Below are 26,077 nucleotides of genomic sequence, written 5' to 3' on the forward strand. Positions count from 1 at the left end.
CAACATCTTTATTTCAAAATCAACCTCAACTGGTAGATCACTATTTGTGTTCAATAAAATATGTCCTATTGTTAAATACTTGCAGGGTCTGTTTGTTTATCATATAAGTCCGTCAGTCATGGCCGCCACCAGTGTTTTATACCCTTTTACCAACTAAATTAGTTCATAAGGGGAGATGAGTTTTCAGTCTGCGACGGAAGGTGTGAAGACTGCTGACCTGACATCAATGGGGAGCTCGTTCCACCATTTTGGAGCCAGGATAGCAAACAGCCGGTTTTATTTGAGGGGAATCTGGGTCCCACTCGCAGTGAGGGAGCAGCGAGCCGATTGGCCGATGCAGAGCGAAGTGAGTGGGCTGGGGTGTGTGGTTTAACCATAGCCTGGATGTAGGAATGGGCTGATCCATTCACAGCACGGTAGGCCAGCACCAGAGTCTTGAAGCAGATTCAGGAAGTCACTGGTAACCAGCGAAGGGAGCGGAGGAGCGGTGCAGTGTGAGAAAACTTGTGTAGGTTAAAGACCAGTCGTGCTGCTGCATTCTGGAGGAGCTGTAGAAGTCGGATGGCACAAGAGGTGACAAGAGCCTGGTCCAGTTTATGGTCTCGAATGCTAGTTTCAAGACTTCTTCTATTCAGCATGATGTTTGTTTTGTAAATTATGGTCGGGTATGAAAGGCCTCAAGCATTCGCTCGTGCTTTGCTCCACCCTCTTGTGTCACTTCTGGTTGCAAAAAACAGAAGCATGAACAACCTTTTCCAGATCAGGGAATGACACAAATAATATGTTTACTAAACAAAGACACGTAATTAATAATAAAAAAAAGATTATATAACCTTTTGACTTAAACTGGTTCTTTCCGAGCATATTGCACATTCTTCTCCTGCTTCGATGATCTCACAGGGACTGCTAGTGCAACACGGGGCACAACAGTGTTCTGTAATGAATGTTTGCACACTGTAAATTGTGCAAAATCACAATTCAGTGGCTGTGGACTCACAGTATTAGTTGCCTTTCAGTAGAGCTTACACATGGCTATGTAGAGATCCTTGGATTGAGCCTGTTGAATAGCATGAATACTGCAAAGAGTCATACAGGTGAACACTCAGGCTGCTTAGCATAACAGTAAAGTGGTCCCACAGGACGGTTGCGTTAAATATCAAAGAGTCCCAGTAGGGGTTAAACGTAGTTTCCTCACACCTTCCTCCCCCATCTCTTTGTTTTCCTCTTTTCCCCAAACCCACCTTCGCTTTCCACATTACCTTTTGCACATAAAGTCAGCTTCACTGTGATTGGCAGGGAGGACATTAATGTGTTATTCATTGGTTGTGACCCATTCCCATCTACCTGAGGGCTTTCCTGCAAGACTACTCATGCTGCAACTCTCACTAAGGAAACACATTTTCTAATTTCAGCTTTGTTTAGAGTTTTCATTTCCGTATTCCAAAAATATTGCAGATTTGTGACTGCGCTGCGAGAATCCTTATGAAGACCAAGAAGGAGACGGAGGAGATGCCAGTCGTCACCGTGAATCGTTTTTCTGAAGGTAAGGCTCACAACGCTGGTTCAAGATAGTATTTGTGAATGATCGTTAGTGCTTGTTCTTTGCTTTGTGCTTTGAGCAAGTTTGACAGGACATAAGATTCTAGTAAAGCAACTTTGATTTACTGCCTTGTCATTGTGCACTGGTCTTATACTCAGAATGAACAATTTAAATCTTAGCAATGTATTCACATAATATCATTTAATCCAAACATTACTGGTAAATGAAATGTGATACATACAAAATACATACAACTAGAAACCTGTTATCTGTGAATTGAATATATAAATCGAATATATTTTCCACTATGCTCGTTCAGGGTGATATTCAGTGAATGCTTCTGTAGATATGTTGACCTTCATCGACAAAGGTCACAGTGTAAACATGATGAGCAGCAGAGCAATTTTAATGTATTTCATTTATTCAAAGAAGAACACGATCAGCGCAGAAAAGCGTTTACGTTGCTGCATTACTTCTATGTTGTATATTGAATTCTTAGGCATTTTGTCTCATAAAGATACACACAGTAGTGATTCATGTCAAACTGACTGTCATAACAATATCTCCACAGTTCTGGATTTAGAATATAAACGGGGATAACAAACATTTTAATGCAGCATCTAAGGTTTATGTGAGTAATAATAAACTGTGATATTATTTACAGATTGTGTTTTTATTGGAGTCAGTTGATGGTAAATTTGGCTTAGCTCTTCAGTATGAATAATTATGTCCACATATTTAATGTTTGACCGCAAAAAGGATCTCTGTAAGCTGCCATGCACTCTGTTAGACTTTTATAGCTCTCAGTCAGTAACATATTGCCAACAGATTCATTCAGTAGCTGCTATATACCATCCATTACAGAATTATAAAAAACCCTTTCAATCAGAGGCCTTTCTGCACTTTTTAATTGAATATTTATTCCGGGATCATGCTTGTGTTGCTTTTATAACCAACAATGTGAATATTATGCTTGTGTTTTATGTTATGTGCCCCTCAGTTGCTCCTGGAGCTTGATTAATGTTTCACAGTAGACTAAGCCAAACTCATTGTGCACTTGCAATGAACCCCTTGACCACACGACATTAGCTTATTAATGCAGCATTTCCTTGCTTTCCTGGCCTCTTTGTCAGCGATGCTATGGTCACTGTTTGACTCACTGCTACGCCAGCGATGAAAGTCCACAATACATTCTGCATCTGTATGTTGTTGTGTGTGAGTGGAGCAGGAAGCAGAGGAGTGATGTGAGGTAATGTGTGCAATCTATTCACATGTCAGCGCGCCTTTTAATTAGAATCATAAGTGGTGAATAATCTGATAATTTAATCTGATAAAATGTATTTGTAAAAGGACAAGCAAAAAATGATACAAAATATCTAGCGTGTAGTCATTTTGAGACTTACATTTGCATTTTCTTTTTAAAAAAGTTTACAGTTTTAATATTTGATCAGATATTTTTAAATGTATCCAGTATATCATATAATATGCCATATGTGCATTAATAATAATTAAAAAATATCTATATTTAATTACTTTATTTTATTTCACAAATAAAGCATCTGATAATTGTATATCAACCACATTAAAACAAACAAACAAAAACTAAAAAATACATACATACATAACGCCATATTCACCATCGCACATGACACACTGCAGCTGAGGCCTAAAATAATAATAAAATGTTGATGTAGTCTGTGATTAATATGCTGGGAGACTACTTCAAGGATTCAAGGATCATTTATTGTCACTTTGCAACACAGGGTTGCACAACCAAAGGCAGTTGTAGCGCATTTGTTACACAAGAAAAATATGATGAAACACGAGGAAACAAAAACAGCCACATGCAAATTGTTTCGTTTTGGATTTTCTTTTTTTTTGCCTTATTAGAAAAAACAGCTTAAGATAGACCTGAAAGAGGTAGAGAGACGGGACGACATGCATAGGCATAGGTCGCAGACTCAGCCTTAGTACACGGGGCACCCACTCTACCTGTTGAGCTACCAGGGCACCTCTATTTTATCAGAATTGTAGTTGATTATTTGGCTGAAAAATCCCTCACACTGTCAAAACACACTAGCTGAGAGTCCTCAGCGGGAGCTACGACCCTGTTTCAGATGAGACATTTGGAATGAACAACCATTTCCATGATTGTAGGTCTCCATCAACTCTTAAGCATTTGCAATCATCAAACCGGGAGATAAATATAAAAAGGTACAACTTGCTTTGGGTGCACTTTAGAGTTAGTAAAATGTCAATTATGTTGATAGATTTAAATGGGCCTCTTTCACCAATAAAAGCCACTTGATACTCTGAGGTATGTGACCTTTTAAAGTGAGTATACAACATGAAAGCTACAGTTTCTCCCTATTAAATCCTCAACTGAGTCAGATTCTGACTGTTCAGGCTTTTTTCTTTTTAACAACAGACTGTGCTGCCACCTCATGGCAATGAAGGGGAAGGTCACCCCTGCTCTTCTATGTTTCTGTTCGCCTTGCTTTTGCCTTGGGCCAAGGACTGATTGTCTTGAACGTCGTCAGCTAACCCTGTGTCTCTTACCCCTATAATCAACATGTGAGAATCTTTCCTATCTGGAGACTCGGTTTATACTTTTTGCATCCACCCACCAAAAGTCAAGCTGACCTGTGTGAAATAGAAACTTTACGGAGCACTTATGGTGTGTCCAGTAACTGCTTTTGATGTCAATTAGAAAGAGCTTGTAAAGTTGTACAAGGCTTGTAACTTCTACACAAATAACAAGCAGGTATAATGTGACATAATGCAATTAGGAATTCAATGGAAGGAATCCACAATGAGAAATTACCATTTTATACAAGGATTATTTGTCTTGAATGTAAAATAATCATTTACTCTGGCAGAGGTCATCTCTTTTTTTCCTCTATATTGTTGTTTGTGTTAACATTCAGCCCTGGCAAACTAAATTTGTCTACAAAATTGTCAGATAAAACCACCGCATTAAAATTCCTCCTACATGCGCCCCAGTTAAAATAAATAAGTGGAGTTTGTTCCTTCAGGCCGAGCTGAGCGTTCCTCTGAAGTCAAACTCGATCAAAAGACAACATCACAGTCTGCATAAACAAGTGATAGTCGTGTCACAAAGCCTCCATCAGGAAAGCTTCTCCTCAAATCAACACTTATAAGATCTTTTAGGGGAGCCATTCAGTCTGCCATTTGTCACTCCAGCTAGAGAGTGAAACATAGAACACATTTAAGCAATAGCTCACGACAGGCCGTGGTATATGCTCATTATATCACAGTTAAGGGGCGTGGTTCGGCCCGACGCTAAGCGGAGGGTCCCAACCCCCTTAACTGTGATATAATGAGCATATATCACGGTCTGAAGTGAGCTATTGCTTTTATAAAACGGTTACCAAGTGTGGCAATATGAAAGAAAAATACACACTCCAATTTAAATAGTTTTTATTATTAAATAATGATGTTCAAAATAAAATAGTCCCTCCGTTGCCTTCTGCACAAAACATAGTGCGAGGTGGTTGCTATGCAACAACACTAACAGCTAGCGAACATAGACAACGTTGATCGATTATTTGGTCTACCTGCTCTTCACGTAGGGGCTTTTCTTTTAGGGGCTTGTTTCTCTGCAGATAGGCACTGATCAATCCACTCCTCCAGAGTAAAGCTTTGTAAATTTGTCTCCCTTTAACACCGAATGTGTCGGCGATTGCAAGCAAAATTTTGGATTACCGTAATTATGTCATAGTTTGCGCAATCGAAGAGATTTCAACGGTTTCTGAAAACTGAGACTCTGCGCTTTACAGCATATATTGATTTATTACGGTAACTTCACTTACGGTCCTACCGGAAGCCCGCGAAACAGCGACTTTGTTCTGAGCGAATACACATACAGCTGATTGAAGCAAGACGGTATGTAAATCAACACTTGTATTGCGTGGTGACTTGTTTAGAAAAGTGTACCAAGTCTGTAAGGTTGTACTAGGTGTGTAATTGTACTTAATCAATTGGAATCTCGTTTCTTTCTTTTTTTCGGAAGCATATTCTAAGACTGTGTGACCTTGAAGAACCTAACGGACGTAATTTAACAGCTGTAACGGTGTAGCTTTTTCTCAGACGCGGAGGGATACTGACTTGTTGTGAAAAGTAACTACAATTCTACCCGTGATATACGCGCATTATATCACGGCTAAGAACCAATCAGATTGCTTGATTTGACATGTCCGTTTTATAAATATATATATATTTTATATATATATATATATATATATATATATATATATATATAACTCTGGTTTCAGGCTGTAAAGTATATATTGTATTCTTACGGTACATTATGGTGTCTGGTCAAAAAATATTTCATATAACTTACGTATATTTGAATGAACAAATCAGGAAGTAACAGCTAGATAACGAATAGCTAAATAGTTCCTGAGTAACTCTGAATGAAGAATTAGAGATAATGATAAGACACAGACTGCTACATATTATGATAAGGATATTTTTTCATATATATCTTTAAACCTGCTTAACTGATCTAATCATTGAATCAATTTCTTATTTTGTATATATTGCTTTAGTACCAAATGTTGTGTGAAGAAATGACACAAGTTATTTTTCTCTTCTTCTGTGAGGACCATGATCACCAGCGTAGTCATTTTATTTATTTTCCAATTTTCCTGAGCAGCAGTTCCGGCAGTGAGTTTATAGTGTAACAGCTCGAGTGTCATGAGCCTTGAAACAAGATCTTTATTATTTATTTTTACTACTTTCACCAGGTCTGTTTGTGTCTGGTATTGCATCTGGCTTCAACTACTTCATGATAGTCTATCCTTTGCCTCCTCAGCGTGTTCCTTAAGAATGATTGAAGTGATATTTGTAGTTAAAGGTACCCTGTAGCGTTTTTGACCACTAGTAGCGAAATGGAGCAATGTTTTTAAGAGTGTGCACACATAACGCAGTCTTGGAGGTGGTTTCATGCAGTTCCGCTGACTAACAATAGGTGGCAGTATTGTGCAGCGATGTGCAAGTATAGACAAGAAGAAAACTGGATGTAAACAATGTATGTTGTACAAAGTACAATGTAAGTACTGAGTACCTTTAAAGTTTAGCTGTCTATTGTTCATGCAAGTATCAGTTAACACTATAACTTCGTTCCCATTGGTTAATGTAACGTTTGTGTGGTTAACATCAATATGTGAACAATCTCTACACATGGATATTTTAAGCAATATCAACATGAGTAAGATTAAGATATTAAGTTTGCTTTTTCAACATAAAGTTATTTAAAGAGAGTTAAAAACAAACGACACACAATTATACAACTATGTTTTCTCCTTTTCTCTCCTTTTAACCCTTTAAATGGATCTCCTTCCCGCTCAGATCTGAATCAAACGGACACAAATTTGTATCCAACCCGCCCTCATAGGATCTAATCTAAACATCAAACATGGAAAATAATTTCTAAATGATTTAACTAATTTCAAGCTGAATCAATACAGACGCTTTCTATTCCACCCCAGCTATATATGAGTCAGTCACATGCCATAAAGAGGACATAAACATATCCTGTTTCAAAGGACGCTTAAAATACACACGGAAATAAAGCAGTCAAACAAATGTAGCTGCATGTTGAACTTTCTTATATAAAAGTATTAAGTACAACCAGGTGAATACTAGCCATAGATCATTGATACCAAAACCATATTTCAAATACCTAAGTTTTAGTGCATAGGCACAAGGACCCAGCAGAAAAGAAACACGCCTCTCACCATCTCTGCTCTCTTCCTGCCCTCTCACTTCCTCACTCAAACCCATGTGCTGCTGGAGGAGGGGCAGTTTCACCTCAGCCTGTATGTGTGTGTATGTGTGTGTGTGTGTGTGTATGGGTGTGTGTATGAAAGATATTGAGAGGAGCTCACCGGTGAGTGCAGAGTGTTTTGAGGGCCGAGAGAAGGATGATGGGTTGACCTTTAAAAAGCAAAGGAAAATCTGGAGAACATGGAAGCCAAGCAGGTCCTCCATTTTGTGCCATCTGGTAAGTTTCACAAGGGTGGAGGGTTGTGAGAAGGTCTTTCATGATGCAACCTGAGCCAACTGTGCTAAACACGTGGAGAAACCCTCTCTACTGTGTGTGTGTGTGTGTGTGTGTGTGTGTGTGTGTGTGTGTCTGTGTGTGTGTGTGTGTGTGTGTGTGTGTGTGTGTGTGTGTGTGTGCTGATAGCATCTAGAAAACAATGTTAAAAGTATCTATAGTGCAGGCTTTCATCTTTAGATGTACAATCATTTACAATAACACTTCTATTATCTTCTATTGCCTGCTTCTGTGGGTGATATTTCCTTTTTTATGTCTTTATATTCTTGTTATTAAAACCACAGAATATGAGCACGACACTTTTATTGCCAGCAGAGCCAGAAAGTCAAAAGGATATGGCTTAATATTTGCAATTTGGCAATAAACGGCACACTTATCTGTCATGGAAGGTTTGTTACAATAGAGCAGAGTACTCGTATAGTACCACACCGGTGAAGGGAGATGTTACAGAGAAGTAGAAGAATTGAATTTAAGATACTTATTTGGTTAAATGTTCTGTCGTTATATTAAATGTGAAAGTCTTTATGCAGCTACAGTGTCGTATATCCCACGACATGGCTACATATCACTTCTTTTATCATGCCACTTGGAGAATACAACACACTAACTCTGAAACTATTATAATAGTCGCTTAATAATCTTAAAAACCTAGCGAACATTAATGGCTCCAGCTTCACTAAAGTTAGGTTTTGCTGCTTTTCTTTGTGTTGTGTGATAACAAATGGAATATGGGTTTTTGGATGAAGATGCTACCATGTTAGGAACTTTTCATTATTTTATGACATTTAAAGACCACACTATTTATCAATTAATTGAGAATTGGCAGATGAGTTAATAATGAAAAGAAGTTGCAGCACTTCAACAAGTATAAAGTTCAGTTCAGTGCCATTAACGGGTTAAACAGGTTTTCTCAGGTCAAGGATTAAGAAGATTATCCAGCAGAAAAATGTCTAATATTCTAATCTGGTTTTATTTAAGACATTCTCCGGTTGAAGTTGAAGATAATATGATACAATTGAAATTTCCAACCTCCAACATCTACATCCTTTGCTACAATTATCTTCAGGCTGACAACCGTTATGCAGGTTTTTATGTCTTCCACCAAAAACTGAATGTTATTAACAAGAGTTGGATATTTAAAACACTTCAGTCTCCCAGAGGATTCGTGCCACATGTCACACTTTGTTCCTTCAGCTGTGTTCTTTGGCTACTGAAGAACTTGTGTGACTATGATTACTGTTGGTCCGCCGGTCAAATGCACCGTGCTGGATAACCAAACATCAGGGAGTCCTCATCGTCGGCCTTTGAGGTGTTGAAGTGGAATGAGCTGTAGTTCCTCCTTCCTGTTATTTGCTTTATTTCAATATATGAATGTGTACACTGTGACCTACAGAATACACATTGTTCACTGTGCAGCAGCCGTCAGTGCTGATAATGTTGGCTTCAGCAGAAGAGTTTTACATCTTTTATAACATACAGCACCAAATAGTCTGTTTTACTACAAAGCAAAAAAAATGACAAGCAAACCTTCATATTTTGGAATTTAAAGCTTCAAGGACCCGGTGGACTTACGAAGACCGTGTCCCTTCTGTCTCGATGACTTGACCTTGTAAGGTTCAGCTCAGAGTTGTCAGCTTTGGAGGTTTTTTGTTCCCAGAGACCCAACAAGGATTCTTCTGTTTTTCATTGCTCAAGGACATCCTCTGCCCACAGATAGCAGCGTGGCAGGGATTAATAAAAGATGCCTGAGGCTTTAAGTCTGCCTTGTTTGTCCACTGAAATAGAGGAATTACAGACAAATCACAGGCATTAACAGAGCTGTGGTTTGGAGTTTAGAGAGAAGAACGGACACATTGAATGGAGCAATACTGTTTACCTCCAACAACACATCCCTCATCTGCTTCGGTAGATCAAGAGGAGGAGGGAGAAGTGACTAAATTAAAGCAGAACCGTGACTTTTTTGCCAACTGAGATCCTGAGAACACAGACCTCCGACGCATTATGTAGCTTTGCTTGCTATTACAGCCCGAGAAGAGCTGTTTAATGAGATGGGACAGGTTAGCTAGTCACCCCAAATCATGTTGATGAGAATACATTTTAATGTGTTGCAGGAAGAGAAAATAAAAGGATTTTTGTATAAAAATACTTTTGGTAAATGGATTGCATTTATAAAACGCTTTTTCCAATCTTTGTGATCACTCAAAGCGCTTTACAACACATGCATTCACCCATTCACACACATTCATACAGAGTCAGAGGCCACCATGCAAGGTGCACTTCAGCTCATCAGTAGGGATAAACATTCACACACACTCACACACCCGCTGGCCATCGGGAGCAATTTGGGGTTCAGTATCTTGCCCATGGACGCTTCGACATGCTGACTGCAGGGGCTGGGGATCGACCTCCGACCCTCCGACCGCTGGATGACCACTGCTCAGGAGGTTTAAATGATTTCTTAATATTTGGCATATACCAACAGATATAAATTAATGCAAACTCACAGGATTATAAATTGGAAAATGTCTTGCCATAGTTCACAAACAGGCTCAGTAGACGTTTAACTTGTTTAACTTGTTTAACTTCTGTCACTGTTGATGTAATGTGCACATTTAGTGTACAGGAACAGGCATGAGTCATCATAACCAAAAAGATTTGTATCTGTAGATTTAGATCTGTAGCAGCCTAACTTATAAAATAAGTACATGTGATTATCCATGACCAAGCCCCCCCCCCCCCCCCCCCCATTAGCAGGTAATTTACAAAGTCATTAAGCATGTACAAACTATGCATGTTGATTGAGATTATATTTTTGCATAGTTCTTATTTATGGAATATATATATATATATATATATATATTTATTTTATATATATATATATTTATATATATATATATTTATATATATATATATATTTATATATATATTTATTTTATATATATATATATTTATATATATATTTATTTTATATATATATATATATATATATATATATATTTATATATATATTATATATATATATATATTTATATATATATATTTATATATATTTATATATATTATATATTATATATTATATATATATTTATATATATATATATATATATATTTATATATATTATATGTATATATATTATATATATATTTATATATATTTATATACATACAGTATATGAGGTTTTTAGATAAGCCTATTGTGGGTTTCTACCTCACCTGCACATGTGTTTGTTTATTTTACTTTTCCTCTGTTTTTTAAATACCAAATGACCCACAGCCCTGCAGAAAGACTGCAACATATCTACTTTAATAAACTTTTATTGTAGTCTGTAATGATTGAACAATGATTGAATTTTCCAGCACATCGAAGTACACATTTAATGTCTTCACGCCAACTTCACTGATGGAGCTGATGAGAAAAGTGTGTGTCTTTACAAGTCAGTGGTAGTCAGTGTCTGCTGTTGATCATGCTGATAAAATACAGTGAAAAGTATTTTCAATAAACTTGACCTTTATCTTTACGAGACAACGCCGTAAAGGCCTCAATCAGGCAGACTAAATCCTCCGCCCTCTACACATCCTCTGGTACAAACAGCTCGTTTCATAAGCTGTGAGGCACCCTGTTGTCTGTGCAGACTCCTGTGAAGTGGAGGAGGCCTGGGAATGTTCTGTCTAATCTGCTTTGAGATATAGCCTTGCTTTGGAGCCCCCTGGAGACAATCTCTGCCTCAGGCAAGGAAAAGCTCATCTGTGCAGCTACAGCAGCGTCTCACAGATACATGATCGCCTATACAAACATTAAACACAGCTGGTGTCAGATTTTTGTTGTAACTGAGAGCGAAGGGGTCTCTTTTCAGTTCCTCAGCATGTGTCGTTTTTCACCGTCCTCTTTAAAACCTTAACTGACATCTACTTTGTATCTCCATACCGTTACACCATATAATATGCCACTCTACTTTAAAGGTCTTCCAGGTCTGATCGACTAGGCGTCACACTGGCAACGATAATTCATTATTTAAATTTCTGTCTACAGAATCTGTCAGTGTACAAGGGGAGCAGCTGAAAGGGTTGATGCCTGCTGGCGAACGCAGACAGTGTTTGTGACTTGATGTATATGCTACTGTTGCACACTTCAGACACAACAGGGTCACACTGTCAGAAATAAGGGATTGCTTGTAGTGACTGGAGTTTTTCTCAGCTCTCTGGAGCTTTTAGCACCTTTCAGCTCATTGTTTTGGCCCACAACTTTATTGTTTTGGTTCGTTCTCACCAACCTTGTTTGCAACAGACAGCTGTTTTGGCTGAAAAGCTCTGATAAACTCATTGTACGCCACCAGCTCTGCACCTTACAGCTGACTAGCTGGTGAACATAGTGGAGCATTTAGCAGTTAAAAAGACAGATATTTCCCTCAGGAGATGGTGGGGAATAAAGACAAAAGCTAAAAGACAGTGAATATTAGACTTATATTATTTTACGAATGATATTGTTGCACCAAATCTGCTCGACGTGTAAATAAGCAAGTGTTTGTTAATACAAGGTGATAATATATCAACATTTTTAGATTTCATAATGTATCCTTTCCATATTGTGGTTGAAGATTTCAAGTTAATAAACAGTAATGAAACATTTTAATATAAAGCACTATAACTATACACTATAATACGAATGGAGCATGAAGTTATGTAAATAACATATTTGTCTTTTATCCTACAGAGGCTCCATCCACTGGGAGGTCCAAGAATGGATATGTTTTCCAAGAGATGGGTGCGTAGCTGCAGTATTACATTTTCTTATTTACTTTAATTGCTTTTTTCTCAGCATGGATCCTGTTCTTTTATGTACATGATATGCTCTACTTTGCAAGCACAGAGAACATAATTCAGGGTTTTTTCCCCCCCCAGGATATGAGGGAGAATACTGTAGATTTTCACATTTAAATTTATTGCAACAGCAATATTTATGCTAATGCCAATATTTCTCGCTGCTCACTGATGACCCATTTCACATGCTGGTGAGCACAGCCAGTCCCTTCGCTGAGAGGTTAATTAATGGATAAATAACGAGGCAGATGATCTCTGAGTCGATGATGGGGAGCGGGAATTATCATAGCTCAAAGCTTTGCTCGTAAAGGGTTAAGGTTAATTCTCTAATTCTGTTGCTGTTTCTTTCTCCCCTCATAAAAACTGACGATCGAGATGCCATATTTATCTTCTATACAATTAAGGAATTTACGAGGGGCTGCTTTTGTTATATTGCTGCATGTCTGGTTTAAGGGGAATGTTTTTTATTGACTCTCTCTCCATCTTGCTGTGTGCTGTTGTCAACAGATGGCAGAGTGGTGGGAGGGAAAAATAAATTGTCCCTTACTGGAGACACTGTTAATGTGGCCTGCATTGAATCTTAACCTTGATGCAAAGAACAGTATTATCTAACTGTTAGGTTCGGCTATAAAATAATAGCCTTTACTATTATTCATATGAACAAAGTACTGCAGCAAAAAAGAAACTATCATTCTGACACAGAAACTCTGGCTCAGTAGAAATGACAGTCATTTATGTAGACTTGGTTATCGACTGTGACCACTTGTGTTTGATCCACAGAGCTGCACGATGGGGAACAGAAGGATTGTGGGGAAGATTCACACGCCACTCACAAAGATGACATCTATGACAGCCAGATCAGTGTTTCAGGTGTGTGTGTGTGTGTGTGTGTGTGTGGTGTGTGTGTGTGTGTTTGAATAAGTTCTCTATAACATGTTTAGTCAGTGGTGTGATTTGTTCTAGGAAAATACATTAGGAAGAACAAATGCATCCATCAGTTACCAATAGAGATGAATCAAATCATCGCACCGCTGACCTCTTGTGACTGTCATTATCTGAGAATAACTCGCAGCCTCTGCGTTTAGGAAGTCATGTGTGCCAGCTTTGATTCCCAGAGTCATGATAACTGAGACATGAACAGGCAGCTCGATGTTTTAGTTGTTTCCAAGAATAACTTTAGAAATATGAAAGAACCATTTGCAGTGGGGATCGGAGCAAAGATAAGGCGCTGGAGGCGGAGACAGTGTGTACAATTATACATTCTGTATGTGGCTTTTTTTTGTTTGCAGATCCTGAATGTCCTGGCTTCGGGCTTTTAAACACAACAAGAAAAGTAAGATTTTCCACAATCATTACTGCAGAAAAGCAACATTTTATGATTTCTACAGCCCAGATTTTCCAACTGTACCATCTTTAAAGCAAAACAAAATCTTTAAAGCACTTGATGTTTTAAACTAAATGAGAACTGAGCTTAATCGGAAAGCAGTGAGCTGGGAGGAAATGTGTGGATTTACTCGCTGTTGGGTGATACGCAGTCTACAAAATCAGAAAAGAAACCTTTCACCTTCTCGTACTACGACATGAATCTAATTTCCTTTGTTCTTGGCTCACGCTAGTATGTGAAGCCCATGAACTTCCAGGAGGAAGTGCGTGCCCACAGAGACCTGGACAGCTTCCTGGCGCAAGCAAGCATCCTTTTAGACGAGAAAGCTGCCACTCTGGACGAAGTCCTGAGGCGGATGTTAAGTCATTTGGTGGAGGAAGGCGACGGGAGCTGTGACGTGGACGAGGTCATGAACTCGCTGTTCACGGACGCAGCAGGGAAGGATTTTAATGGTGAGCAAAAGATACCAAGAGCACGTTGAGTTGAAGTATTTGCTTCAAACAATGATTGAAATATCAACTTTTTTTCTCTTCAATGAAAATGTTTTCTGCTCCCACAGTGCACCTTCTGTCAGAGACCATTCAGGGAGTGACGTCTACTTCCACTGGCATTCATTACCAGCAGTCCTGGCTTTGTGTTCTGTGAGTTCATGTACAATATTATCTGTGTGAAAGGGTACAATGTTGACTAATTCTTCCAGCCTCAGTTCAGCAGGTGAACGTAATGGATAGTTGAGTTCATTCGAACACAACAACAAAAATATTTTCCTTGGCAAAGCAATTTTCTTTTGGCTTTGATAGTGTGGGGGCTCTAATGCACACCTGCCAATACAGAATGCTGCACAGTCATTTATACACCACTGATCCAAAAATAAATGATTTCTTCAAATCGATTCAGCTCCAATGTGAAGAGCCTGCATCGACGTCATGTCTGCATCGCCCGTCTGGAGAGGCCACAGAACTGGGGAGTCAACTGCTGCGAGGCCCGCTATGTCATCCTCATCCTGGCCCCCCCTCGGACGGTAAGGGCCACTTCTCAGTTCTTCTATTTTTTTTAGCAATCGGGCGTCTTACAGGAACTATTCCGACGATCTAATAGTCGTTTCAGTGATTTTGTTTTGAGGAAGAATTGTAGTAAATTCCTCTTGTATGTGTACATTTGCTGGTTTTCCTTCAATGATAGTAAACTGATCTTTGGGTTTTGGACTGTTTATCAAGATGTCCATTTAGGGTCTGGGAAACTAATTACTTTTAATTATTCAAATGATTAATTGAGAAAAGAATAGGCATATTAATCAATAATAAAATATGAATTGTTTACCTCCATAATCAGGTTATTTCATAGAAACATAGTTTTGGTTTGAGGTTTGGATCCGTCTGCTGACTCTTATATGTCCTCTTTATCCTCATTCTTGTCTGATTGTGAAGCTGTGTTGACATTAAGAGTCACATTTAAAGAATCTCTAGTAACTCTTTCATCATCCTTTTCAGAAAAGCACCAAGACGGCCATCGAACTCAGTAGAACGTTTTCCACCATGTTCTCCGACATTTCCTTCAGACAGAAGCTTCTGGAGGCCAAGACGCAGGAGGAATTCAAACAGGAGCTGGTCTACCAGCGACAGCAGCTCTCCATAGTCACCGAGAAGCTGGTCGTAGAGGATGTGCAGGACTCAGATCCGCGTAGAGGGAAACCACTTCAGGTGTGAAACAAGAGCAAACAGGAGATGTAAAACAGAACTATGACATATTGGCTCTGTGCTGTAATGGCCGTCTTACTAACAAGGTAAAGGATGTTCTTTAACTAAAGAACAAAAAGCAAAAATGCTTAAACACTAATATACAACAATCAGGAACATAACTCTACATGACTACAAGTTGTAACTTGTAAAACCAACATTTATATTGTCCACCGACTGCTAGGTATCTCCACATGTGGGACCCACCCTCGTGTTTTCCCACTCCACCTAGGCATATAAAGATGTGAGGCAGTAAAGTGAAGTAGTTGAGTCAGATTATCTGATTATCCTGTTTCCACACCCTATCAGCCAGGCCCGAGGAACGAGAAGCAGCTGGCCAACACACTGAAAAAGCTGCCAAGCCGACCATGGCTCAGGCAGCAGAATGTGTGCAGCTCCATGTGATGATGAAGTACTTCATTATGTCCAGTGTTTAAATTAAGAGGAAATGTGGCGGCCCAGCAGGAGGGCGGAGAAGTGGGAACACCCAAATACTGCCTAGAGAGAAAGCATGTATTTGGGTTGTAAAAGAGCAACGTTAACAACAGGTTGTGGCCCGTCCGTCCTGATGTCCTGAAGGGTTTTAAAACTGAATTTAAATGTAGGTTTGAAATTCCAAAGTTGCGTAATACAAAAACAAGCGATGATGTAAAGATGTGTCAGTACGTTCGATTGTATACTGGATGTCAGCTACGCTCCTTCACAAGTGTCTCTAAAACGTCCTTATTTTCTTTGCTCTTTAAAAAGACTCATTATTTATGAACTGAAAATGAAGGTATTTCCAATTAATCTTCTGTTAATTAAATATTTGACTATCTTCTCTCCCTCACATAAGTCACAGTCAGAGGGTCTCCATGCAGCAAAATATGATGGAGGAACATTTTAGATCCTTTTTCTAGTATTTAAGTATAATCTAAGTAAGTATTACAAGTAAAATTACTATATACTATACTATATACTATATATTAAAAATAATTCAAAGGAAAATCGTCGAATTTGTGAAGCTGGATCCATTAAATGAGTTTTCTCAAATTAATTAAACAAATAAATGAGTTTCTAATACAATTTCTCTGAATTGATTCATTTAGTTAATCGACTAATATTTTATATGTATGTATATATTTTTATGTTTGAAAAGTAACTATAGCTGTCAGATAAATGTAGTGCAGTAAAAAGTGCAACATTTAACATTTAAAAGTGGCATGAAAAGAAAATACTCAAAGTACAAGTACCTATAATCTGTACTTAGGTACAGTACTTTTCACCGCTGACATTCCTGTTGGATCACATGGTGTATTTATACTGTTTACATCTTGATTGTGCACCTAAGGATACAATGATTGCTGTCGTGATAACTTTCATAATTCTTTTCTATGAAAATCTGGACAAAAAAAAGTCACATGCGAGTTATTGGATCCCACGTGATGCTACACAGCCAATCAAATCTGTGCAGTCCAACCGGCAAACATTGCGACTCTGAATAATACAGACAGATGAGAGGCGAGAGGCGAGTGACAGACGGAAAGAGGAGTTAGCGACACAGGGAGAGAAGACGGAGAAAGGGAGAGAAACACAGACGAGTGAGCGGCAGACAGAGAGAGAACAATAACTACTCATGGCGCTCTCCAAGAGAGAAGTCAACAGAGCTTTCAACTCAGAATGGACTCATTCATGTTCATCCTTCCCACTGGAGCACAAACCCAGTGTCTCATATGCTCAGAGACCGTGGTGCTCATTAACAGTGATGTGAAACGCCACTATGAGACAAAGCACAACGTTTTTGACCAAACATATCCACTCAAGTCTGAACTGAGGGCACAGAAAATAAGCACTCAGAGCCCAAATAAAAATAAAGCAAATAGGCCACCTGTCAGCATCATCAGCCACAGAGAACAGTTTAACCCACGATGTGGTAGTCTGGGTTAAACTGTTCAATTGTGTTGAGTGATTTATTCTAACATTGAGAGTTAAATCAAGATGTGAAACAGTTAAAGAAAAAGGGAAACTCAAGCTGCTGCTACACTTTATTTTATTTTTCTAAGATTAAGCACTTTATTTTAAGATGCACAATTTTTCAAAGGCAATTTTATTTATTTTCTCAATTTTATTTTTAAATGAAGAAGAACATTATACATATCTACAGTATTATATATATCTGTTTCAATATATATTCAATGTTAATTGACAATAAATATTGTCTAAATGTTTTAAATTGTACTTTCTTTATTAGATTTGACAGTCAATCTTCTCTAACTGGACCTCTTAGAAATGTAGTTGAATCCCCCTGATATAGAGGTCAGCACTAGAGTTACAGCATGTGACTGAGTATTGTCTCCTGCCTTAATACGTTATCCACACCGACTCACGTGTCCCGTCTAAATAACTCAATTCTGTCTTTTTCTTCACAGTGCAAAGATTTCTTTAAAGCCGGTAAAGGTGTCTTTGATGACCTCCGTCGCAGACTCCCCCTCTACCCCTCAGACTTCACAGACGGTATTAATACTTTCTTGTAATACTGCTTCCCAAGTATGAACAAATCTATTCAATTTAATTGCGTCAGCTACAAGATCATGAAAAGCCTTCTTTAAAAATCTTTGAAGATAACTCCACGTTTTGGCTGCTTTGTCTGTTATATCTTTTATAACACTTTAAATAATCCATCAAGGTATAACTGGGAAGGACCGCTGCCTGCTGAAGTACACCACCACCGCTATTTTCCTCTACATTGCCATTCTGCTGCCTGCTATTGCCTTTGGCTCATTGAATGATGAAAGCACAAGGGGAGAGATAGGTATGGACTCCTGTCTTATAACATCTTATAATATTATTCACTTTTTAATCCGAAGCAGAGAAAATAACTGACGTTTTTGTTATTTTAGATGTCCAGAAGACCATTGTGGGCCAAAGCATTGGAGGAGTGATCTATTCTTTGTTTGCTGGCTCGCCACTCGTCATTCCACTGACCACTGCACCACTGGCCATCTTCATAAGCGGTGTGTATTATGTCTTACTGTTTAACCCGTTTGTGCACGCAACTGACATTTTTCATTTTGTTGGATATTGAAAAGTGAGGTTTTCTTCTCATACTATATTCAGACTTTATGTTTTTTCTATATAATTCATTATATTTTTAGGAAAAAACGGACTTAATATAGTCTCATAATGCTTGAGTATAAAGTATTTGGTATCTATGAACTCATAACAAGTTGCATAGCAAAGATAGGCCGACACATTCAGTGTGAAACTCTTTTTTTCAAATGGAAGACTCAATAAACACAATGTTGGTGGTGTTTTTTAATAGAAATCCTGACATTGATTATTGATAAAAGTGAGATTTCTCATGACAAATTGACAAATGTTAAAGTTGCACTGTTAGATACTTTCCCAAAGTATGTTCGTATCAGAGTTCAATACTGTTAAACCTCAAATGGGTTAAATATTCTGTCCCATCCAGCAAATGAGATGGAATTCAAACAGCCATAGTTGATAGCCAGATCACCAGACAGTTACTATTTATAATGCAATAAAATGTATTTGTATGTCTGCATGTATGTTTGTTTAGTAATCCGGGGAATCTGCGACGACTACGACCTCGACTTCAAAGCTTTCTACGCCTGCATCGGTCTATGGAACAGCCTGTTCCTCATCCTCGGAGGCTTATTCAATGTCAGCCTGTTCATGAAACTCTTCAAACGGTGAATACACACTCCACATTTGTTACTGTGACACATCACGAGCAGAAGCTTGTAATATATGGCACTAACCATGTGGCCATGCACCGAGGTGAGGTGATAAGAGAAGACACATCTGTTACGACTTTCTGTGTTCAGACATAATTATACATTTTGTTTAATGTGCTCTCTCGCTTTCTGGGCCATCATATCACCTTGAGCGGACTGTTGTGTCTGTGTCTGTATTAAAAACACTATTTTGATAAAACATGAATGATCACACGCTGCTTTTAAAACATTTTCTTTTGCAAATTTTTCTTTTTTTTAATCTCCCAGCTCAACAGAAGAAGTCATTGCATTGTTCATCTCCATAGCATTTGTCGGGGATGCAGTGAAAGGCACCGTCAAAAGTAAGTCAAGACAAGGTCAGACTACATTAAACATGTTTTGAATGTTTCTGCAGCAGAGCTATCTCTCCACGCCGCAGGGGGATGTCTAAACATCCTGCATATCGTTTGTTGTAGGTAATGTAGCCCAGCAAATATACATATCCATCATGGAGTCTTTAGAGGAAAAGCAAGCATGAAATCAAACAGGCCCCCCCAACCTTATAATGTTACTATAATGTAGTGTTTCACACAGCTTCTGTTTATATCTTTTTTCACAAGAGTCACAAGACAGGAAACACATGGATGAGCTTTCTTCTTTCCTCTTCAAGCCTCGGGCTGTTGTAGTAGCTACATCAAACTGAACAAAGCTCAAATATAGTGCGCTGCTTTAGTGCCTGGAAATACTCTGACACTCTTTGTTATTACTTACTCTGTTTTATTAATATACTCTGAGAGTAATAAAAAGGGAATTATATCAATAATGTAGTACAACATGTAGGCAGACATGCAGTGTGAAATAGACATGAAGTACATTTTATTTTATATTCTTTCCCTCAGAATTTGATATTTTTTGCTGTGATCCAAAACAGTTGACAAATGTGTTAAATGTGTCAGAGTTCATGTTGAGTCTTGTTTTATTCAAGATCCTTAATAACTAACCAAATAATGTAAATGAGAGTTGTTGCTTAAACATAACTTATAACTTATCATAAAGATCGGGTAAAAACGAGAGCATGGTGGCAGCTATACCCTTACGTACAAATCAGATCTACAGATGACCTTTTGTATAAACATATACGTGAAGAGGATCTTGTAAAGATTAGAACTGGTTGTAAAAGAAACACATTTTTCTCCTCCCTCACACTTGCTAGTCTTTCGCCACTTCTACCACGGGCCCACACTGGCAACCACAAACAGCACGTTGGTGCTTCAGCAGATTACTGAGATTCTAGAGAAAGTGAAGAACCAGACTGAACTCAAGCTCGAGCATCACAATGCGAGCGCGTCACTGATGGGACACGCAGAGGAGCACGTGTCGATCTTCCTGCCCGAGGGTCTGGTGTTGACAACGAGGGAAAGGCCCGTCCTCTGCCTGCTGCTCATGTTGGCGACTTTGTGGCTGGGTTACGCCCTCTACCTCATCAAGAGGAGGTACGTACACTTACTGGACCGTTTAATGTTTTCATCATATACAAATATACACAGCAAGTAGTGACACAATCATTTGAATAGCAGCCGGCAATACCACAATATAAAATTATTACAAGTTACAAGGGAAAATCCTTAATTTAAATGTTTCTTCAAGAGAAGAAACGCAAATATTATAAGCACCAAGTGACCTGTCGGAGGGCCGGTCCTTACAAACTCACAGAATCTAAATTTAAAGTATGGTGGAGATCTTTCTAAAGATACCAACATGTCAGACTAAGTTAGGATATTTCCATATGATGCAATGGGGCAGCCAGGTAAAAAAAACAAACACAAAAACCGAATATACGTTTTTGATGCTGCTTAAAACTTAAAATCAATTAATTAAGTGAAAATAAAAGCGGGAAACGAATTAAGTATCAAAAGTAAAAGTACTCATTATGATGCATGTGTTATTATTTCTTAGGCATTAACATTTAAGCAGCATGTGGGGCTAATTCTAACTTTATAAACTGTTGAGTAGTTTAATGCGTAACAATGCATCCTATTTTAAAAAGTTATCATTGCTTTGAATATTAATTCTTAATCTGTCAGTGGAGTTAAAAGTCCTTTATATTCTACTACTTTATACTTACACTCCTCTACATGTAATAGTTACTTAACAACACTAAATGCATCTTCCTGTAATCCAATAGTTAATATTAAATGCAGCACTTACACATGTACTGGAGTATATTTTACATTGTTGTTTTGCTACTTTTACTTAAATAAGTTTAAATATGACGTGGCATGAATGGAATGTACTTTTGTACTTGAGATTTCCCACGTCTGCATGCAGTAGCTGCAAATATCGTCACATAAATTGTATGAAGTTGGGAGGATGTGAAAAAGAGGGAAGATTTACATCCCAGGAATCATGTTACAAATCACCAGCAAGGATGTTCCCCCTTCAGCAGTAATAATGTAATACACGAGGTGGATAAATGTGTGTGTTTCTATGTCCGACTCCTGGGATGTGATCCCAAACTTTCAATACCTGACATGGTTTATATTTCAAGCGAAGAGAGTAACTACTGTAATCACAGGAGTACAACTTGTAGAATGTATTACATCACGGTTGCACCATTTTGAAATATGTCTCTTTCCCCCCCCACAGCCCGTATCTGAATACTAAAATCAGAGAGGTGGTGTCTGACTGTGCTTTGCCTATCTCTGTGGTGATATGTTCCTTTATTGGCTCCTACCTTTTCCTTGACATACAGCGTGAGTACAGATCTCTCAAATAAAAAGAACTTAGAGAGGAGTACCCTTGAGACTTAAAGTCACAACCTTGGCACAGAGCACCTTTCACTGTTCATAAATCCTCTGTTGGAGGCGGGAAAAAACTGCTTTGAGGGAACTTTCAACCCAGTGTGGCTTCTGAATCAATGTAGACACAGGGTTGAACGTTGCTTATAGAACAAGCAGCAAGTGAACTATCAATGCATTTCTTTTCTTATGTAATGTTTTCCTTTTCTTATCACCTTGCAAATGTTGTAAGACTGTTTGAGATGTTTATACTATGTCTTCTTTTCTAACAGTTCCTATGTTCAGTGTCCACGATGGACCCATCTTCAACTTCCCTCAGTTTGAAAAGCTGTCAGGAATGAACATGCTGAGCGCCGTCGGGCTGGGTTTCCTCCTCGCATTGCTCATCTTCATCGACCAGAACATCGTCATCTCCCTCACACATGTACCAGAACACAAGTAAGTTAATTGCCACGACAAGAAATGCAACATAAATTGTGTCGTTACATATTTTCGTCACATCGTTTCTTATTTATAGTACAAATGTCAAAGAGGCGATAATGTATCCTCTGCCGTCTACAGGACAGAGAGGTTGTATTGTACTGCTGCAGTCTTTCATTGACAAACCTCTTGACACCCGTGTGCGCACCAAGGTTGCTAAAAGGCACAGCGTTCCACTGGGACTTGGTGCTGACCGGCTTCATCAACATCCTCATGTCCTGTTTGGGGTTGCCATGGATGCACGCTGCCTTCCCACACTCCTCCCTGCACGCCCGTCAGCTGGCCAAAGTGGAACAGCACGTGGAGAACGGACACGTCTACACCACGTGAGTAAAGTTTAAGGAAATCACAACAACCAGAGCGATGCTTTGAAAGACATCCAGACTGAAAACAGCAGCTAGCTTAAAGCCTTCACATCGTGCATTTGTCATTTAGTGAAGTAAACTTACTGTATATTTAAAAACGTACTTTGTGATGCTTTTGCTTGATGGATTTAAAAAGTAATTGTTTAAAACATTTTTATTTTTGAGTGCAAATCCTGTTTTATTAATATAATTGTTTTTCTCCTTTAGTCGTCCTTTAATGTAATAGTGCAAAGTTTGTATACAGTAATACAAATATAAAAACTAAATACAGTAAAACTAAAAGTAATAACAGTTAATAAGAAATATATACACATTGAAGTTGACCATTTGAGTCGTATACTGCAATAAATACTAGGATACTTTCACCTGTTCAGGGCCTCTGAAGTAAAAACTAAGGCATGTTGAATTATGCCATTATTAAGATATGTATGGTCAATGTTCTCTAATCACATAAGAAGTGTTATTTAAAGTGCTTTTCTCTGCCTGTGTGTCGAACAGTATCGTCAGTGTGAAGGAGACTCGTCTGACCTCGCTGGTAGCAAACATCCTGATCGGCTTGTCTGCGTTCATGCTGCCCATTCCGCTGCAGTGGATCCCCAAGCCCGTCCTCTACGGCCTCTTCCTCTACATTGCAGCCACTTCGCTTGATGGGAACCAGATGGTGGACCGCATGGCCCTGCTGCTAAAGGAACAGGTGAGCAGGATGGGCACTGCGGTTTGATTGGTTGATCTGTTTGTTTTTTCACGTTTATCCATTAAACTTCACATGGTGTTTCCCTCCAAACGGCACCCAGCGGTAGATGTTGAAAAAGTTTGATGTCCAGATATTCAGTGGGCAGATAAAGTTTAAGGTAAAAGTTATACGCCAACTTTGCTGCCACCTTGATGAAGAGAATTCTGCTCAGTTTCACGTTTATACGAGAAAGCAAGAAAAAAAAACAACTAACTCTGCTCGTTACCATACGTTTTAAAAACAAGACTCTTCTACATGAAGTTAGTTCTTTTTACAAGTCTGTACGTCGTTATGACGAGAAACGCTTCTTGTTTTAGCGAGACATGTTGGGTTTATGAAATAATTAGAGAGTTTTATAATATAAGGTGATATGTTGTTACAATATTCATAAAAACAATAATTTCATAATAACATGTTTTTCAGTCAATGAAAATATTCCCTTTACAGTTGTAATGGATATTAGTCCATCTTTGTAAATATTAGCAGAACAAAATATTAAGCAAAATGTCATTTAAAAGCATTGCGACCACATCTGACTCCCGTGTCTTTGTCTAGACCTCCTATCCTCCCTCACACTACATTCGCCGTGTGCCTCAGAGGAAGGTCCACTTCTTCACAGCTCTGCAGATGATCCAGCTGATCATCCTGTGTGCGTTTGGGATGTATCCGCTGCCTTACATGAAGATGGTCTTCCCCCTTCTGATGATCCTGCTGGTCCCTGTCAGGTAAGACGACCCAGGCCAACAGGGGGCAGAGCGGCACCGTGGAAACCAACACCGTGCTACAACGTCTGCACAGAGTTGACATCACATAGGCTAAGATACATGCTCCGCATGAAGATCAGATCACTTCTGAAAACAGTTAGAATAAAGTGTTGTGTGGCTCTGGAGGGAGCTTTCTAAAGTCTGAGAAAATATCCAGCTGATATCGCCTCAGCTTGGGCTTGGAGACACAAGTCTTACCGAGTCATGGCGAGGACTACAGGGCTGTTTCTTTTACACTTTCAAAGATTCTATTGAGATTTTCGAATGAAGCTTTGAATGCCAACACATACGGATTCGAATATTCAAAACATGTCATGCATTGTGGAAATTCTTCCATCTCATCATTTTTCAATACATTTTTACTTTCGGACTTAACGACGCTCTAGAGTTATTGGAAATGTTTGGATCACATGAATCAGAAATAATCCTATGCAGCCTCCACTAGAATCCAATTTTACTAATAGTGTAATTTTAATAATATTAATGTTGCCTAATCTTTATCTGCAACCATGCATACCAGGTTTCAACAGAATGAATAGACATGAAAAATGAAAAAGAAGAGGCTGCGCAGCATTCAAATGTTGATTTAGAATTTGAATGTCAACGTTAATGAATTTGGTACAGCCCTGTATGGATTTGTAAAAAGGATCAATACATTTAGTTTGTCCGTACAATACGTGTACCTGCACAGCATCACCTGGCATCTCTCTGTGTTTATCTCAGGACCAGCCTGCTTCCCCGAGTCATCGACGCCAAGTATCTGGATATCATGGACGCCCAGCACATGTAGGACAGCAGCGCACGCCTTATGAAAGGATTCACTTTCTCCAGTTGGAAGGGAAACAGACTCAGATCTCAATGATTGTGTTTAACAACTAAACAAAAATGCATTTGGACTGCAAGATCTTGGATGCGAGGCACTCTCTTGGTGACTGGACGACCGTTGACATCCCTCAGAAGCTTTGATCACACTTTTACCAGCTTCCACTTTAATATCCAACATTTCTGCATCGTATTTAACAATATAGTCAAGAAGACGTTTCTTCTTTTTGTTCACAAACACACACGTCTGCCTTGAGCTGCTGACATTTTTAGTTCTATTTAAAAAGTGTTAATTTCATATAACGTTCAGAGTGAAGCGTCACCTCACCTTAATGCAGTTTTAATCAACACCGAAGCGAAGATATGTGTTCCAGTTGTTCAATTTAATTTCATGAGGAGACGCATAACATGATAAAGTTTGTTTGTATGAAATTGTGTTCTGTGCATTGTAATGTTTGGATTAAATCAAACTGTTGTTACACTAATAAAGCCCTTTAAAAAAGGAACTAACTCTACTGAACCTCCTCAATACTGAAAGCAAAATACTTAGCATGCGCCACCAGTCATTGCTACAGTAGGTAACAAGAGAGCAACTTCTCAAGCGCCATAAAACACAGCATCAGCACAATGCCAGCCCTGATTGAGCTGAGGGCACTGACGGCTGTGCAGCTCTGACTGCTAAACGCCTCCAATAGATGGCAGTAGAAGCTCTTCTTCAGAATGGTTTTGAGATCCGGCCAATGATTGATGTGTACTCACCGGTAAATAACAGAATTTTCTTCTGGCATTTTCATATCATCCAATATAAGCAGCTGGGATAACCAGACCTT

General features: G+C 38.7%; 1 protein-coding gene across 2 annotated transcripts; it reads left to right on the forward strand.

Moving 5' to 3' along the window:
- The first annotated feature begins 5,394 nt into the window (after positions 1–5,394).
- LOC115015164 (sodium bicarbonate transporter-like protein 11) lies at positions 5,395–25,750 on the forward strand. 2 transcript variants are annotated; one of them, XM_029442389.1, is made up of 20 exons: positions 5,395–5,446; positions 12,340–12,390; positions 13,227–13,316; positions 13,736–13,779; positions 14,063–14,282; positions 14,390–14,471; positions 14,728–14,851; positions 15,321–15,530; positions 17,975–18,059; positions 18,232–18,357; positions 18,446–18,559; positions 19,129–19,261; positions 19,574–19,647; positions 20,499–20,778; positions 21,932–22,038; positions 22,356–22,521; positions 22,716–22,889; positions 23,427–23,622; positions 24,217–24,386; positions 25,149–25,215. In XM_029442389.1, the coding sequence occupies exons 2-20, from the start codon at positions 12,387–12,389 to the stop codon at positions 25,213–25,215; spliced, it is 2,466 nt and encodes an 821-aa protein (XP_029298249.1). In that variant the 5' UTR covers positions 5,395–5,446; positions 12,340–12,386. The 2 variants fall into 2 exon arrangements, with proteins under 2 accessions (XP_029298249.1, XP_029298247.1); XM_029442387.1 differs by lacking the exon at positions 5,395–5,446 and adding an exon at positions 7,374–7,571 and having other exon boundaries at positions 25,149–25,750.
- The last annotated feature ends 327 nt before the right edge of the window (positions 25,751–26,077 follow it).

This window comes from Cottoperca gobio, chromosome 10 (assembly GCF_900634415.1).
Source record: "Cottoperca gobio chromosome 10, fCotGob3.1, whole genome shotgun sequence".
Classification (NCBI taxonomy): Eukaryota; Metazoa; Chordata; class Actinopteri; order Perciformes; family Bovichtidae; genus Cottoperca; species Cottoperca gobio.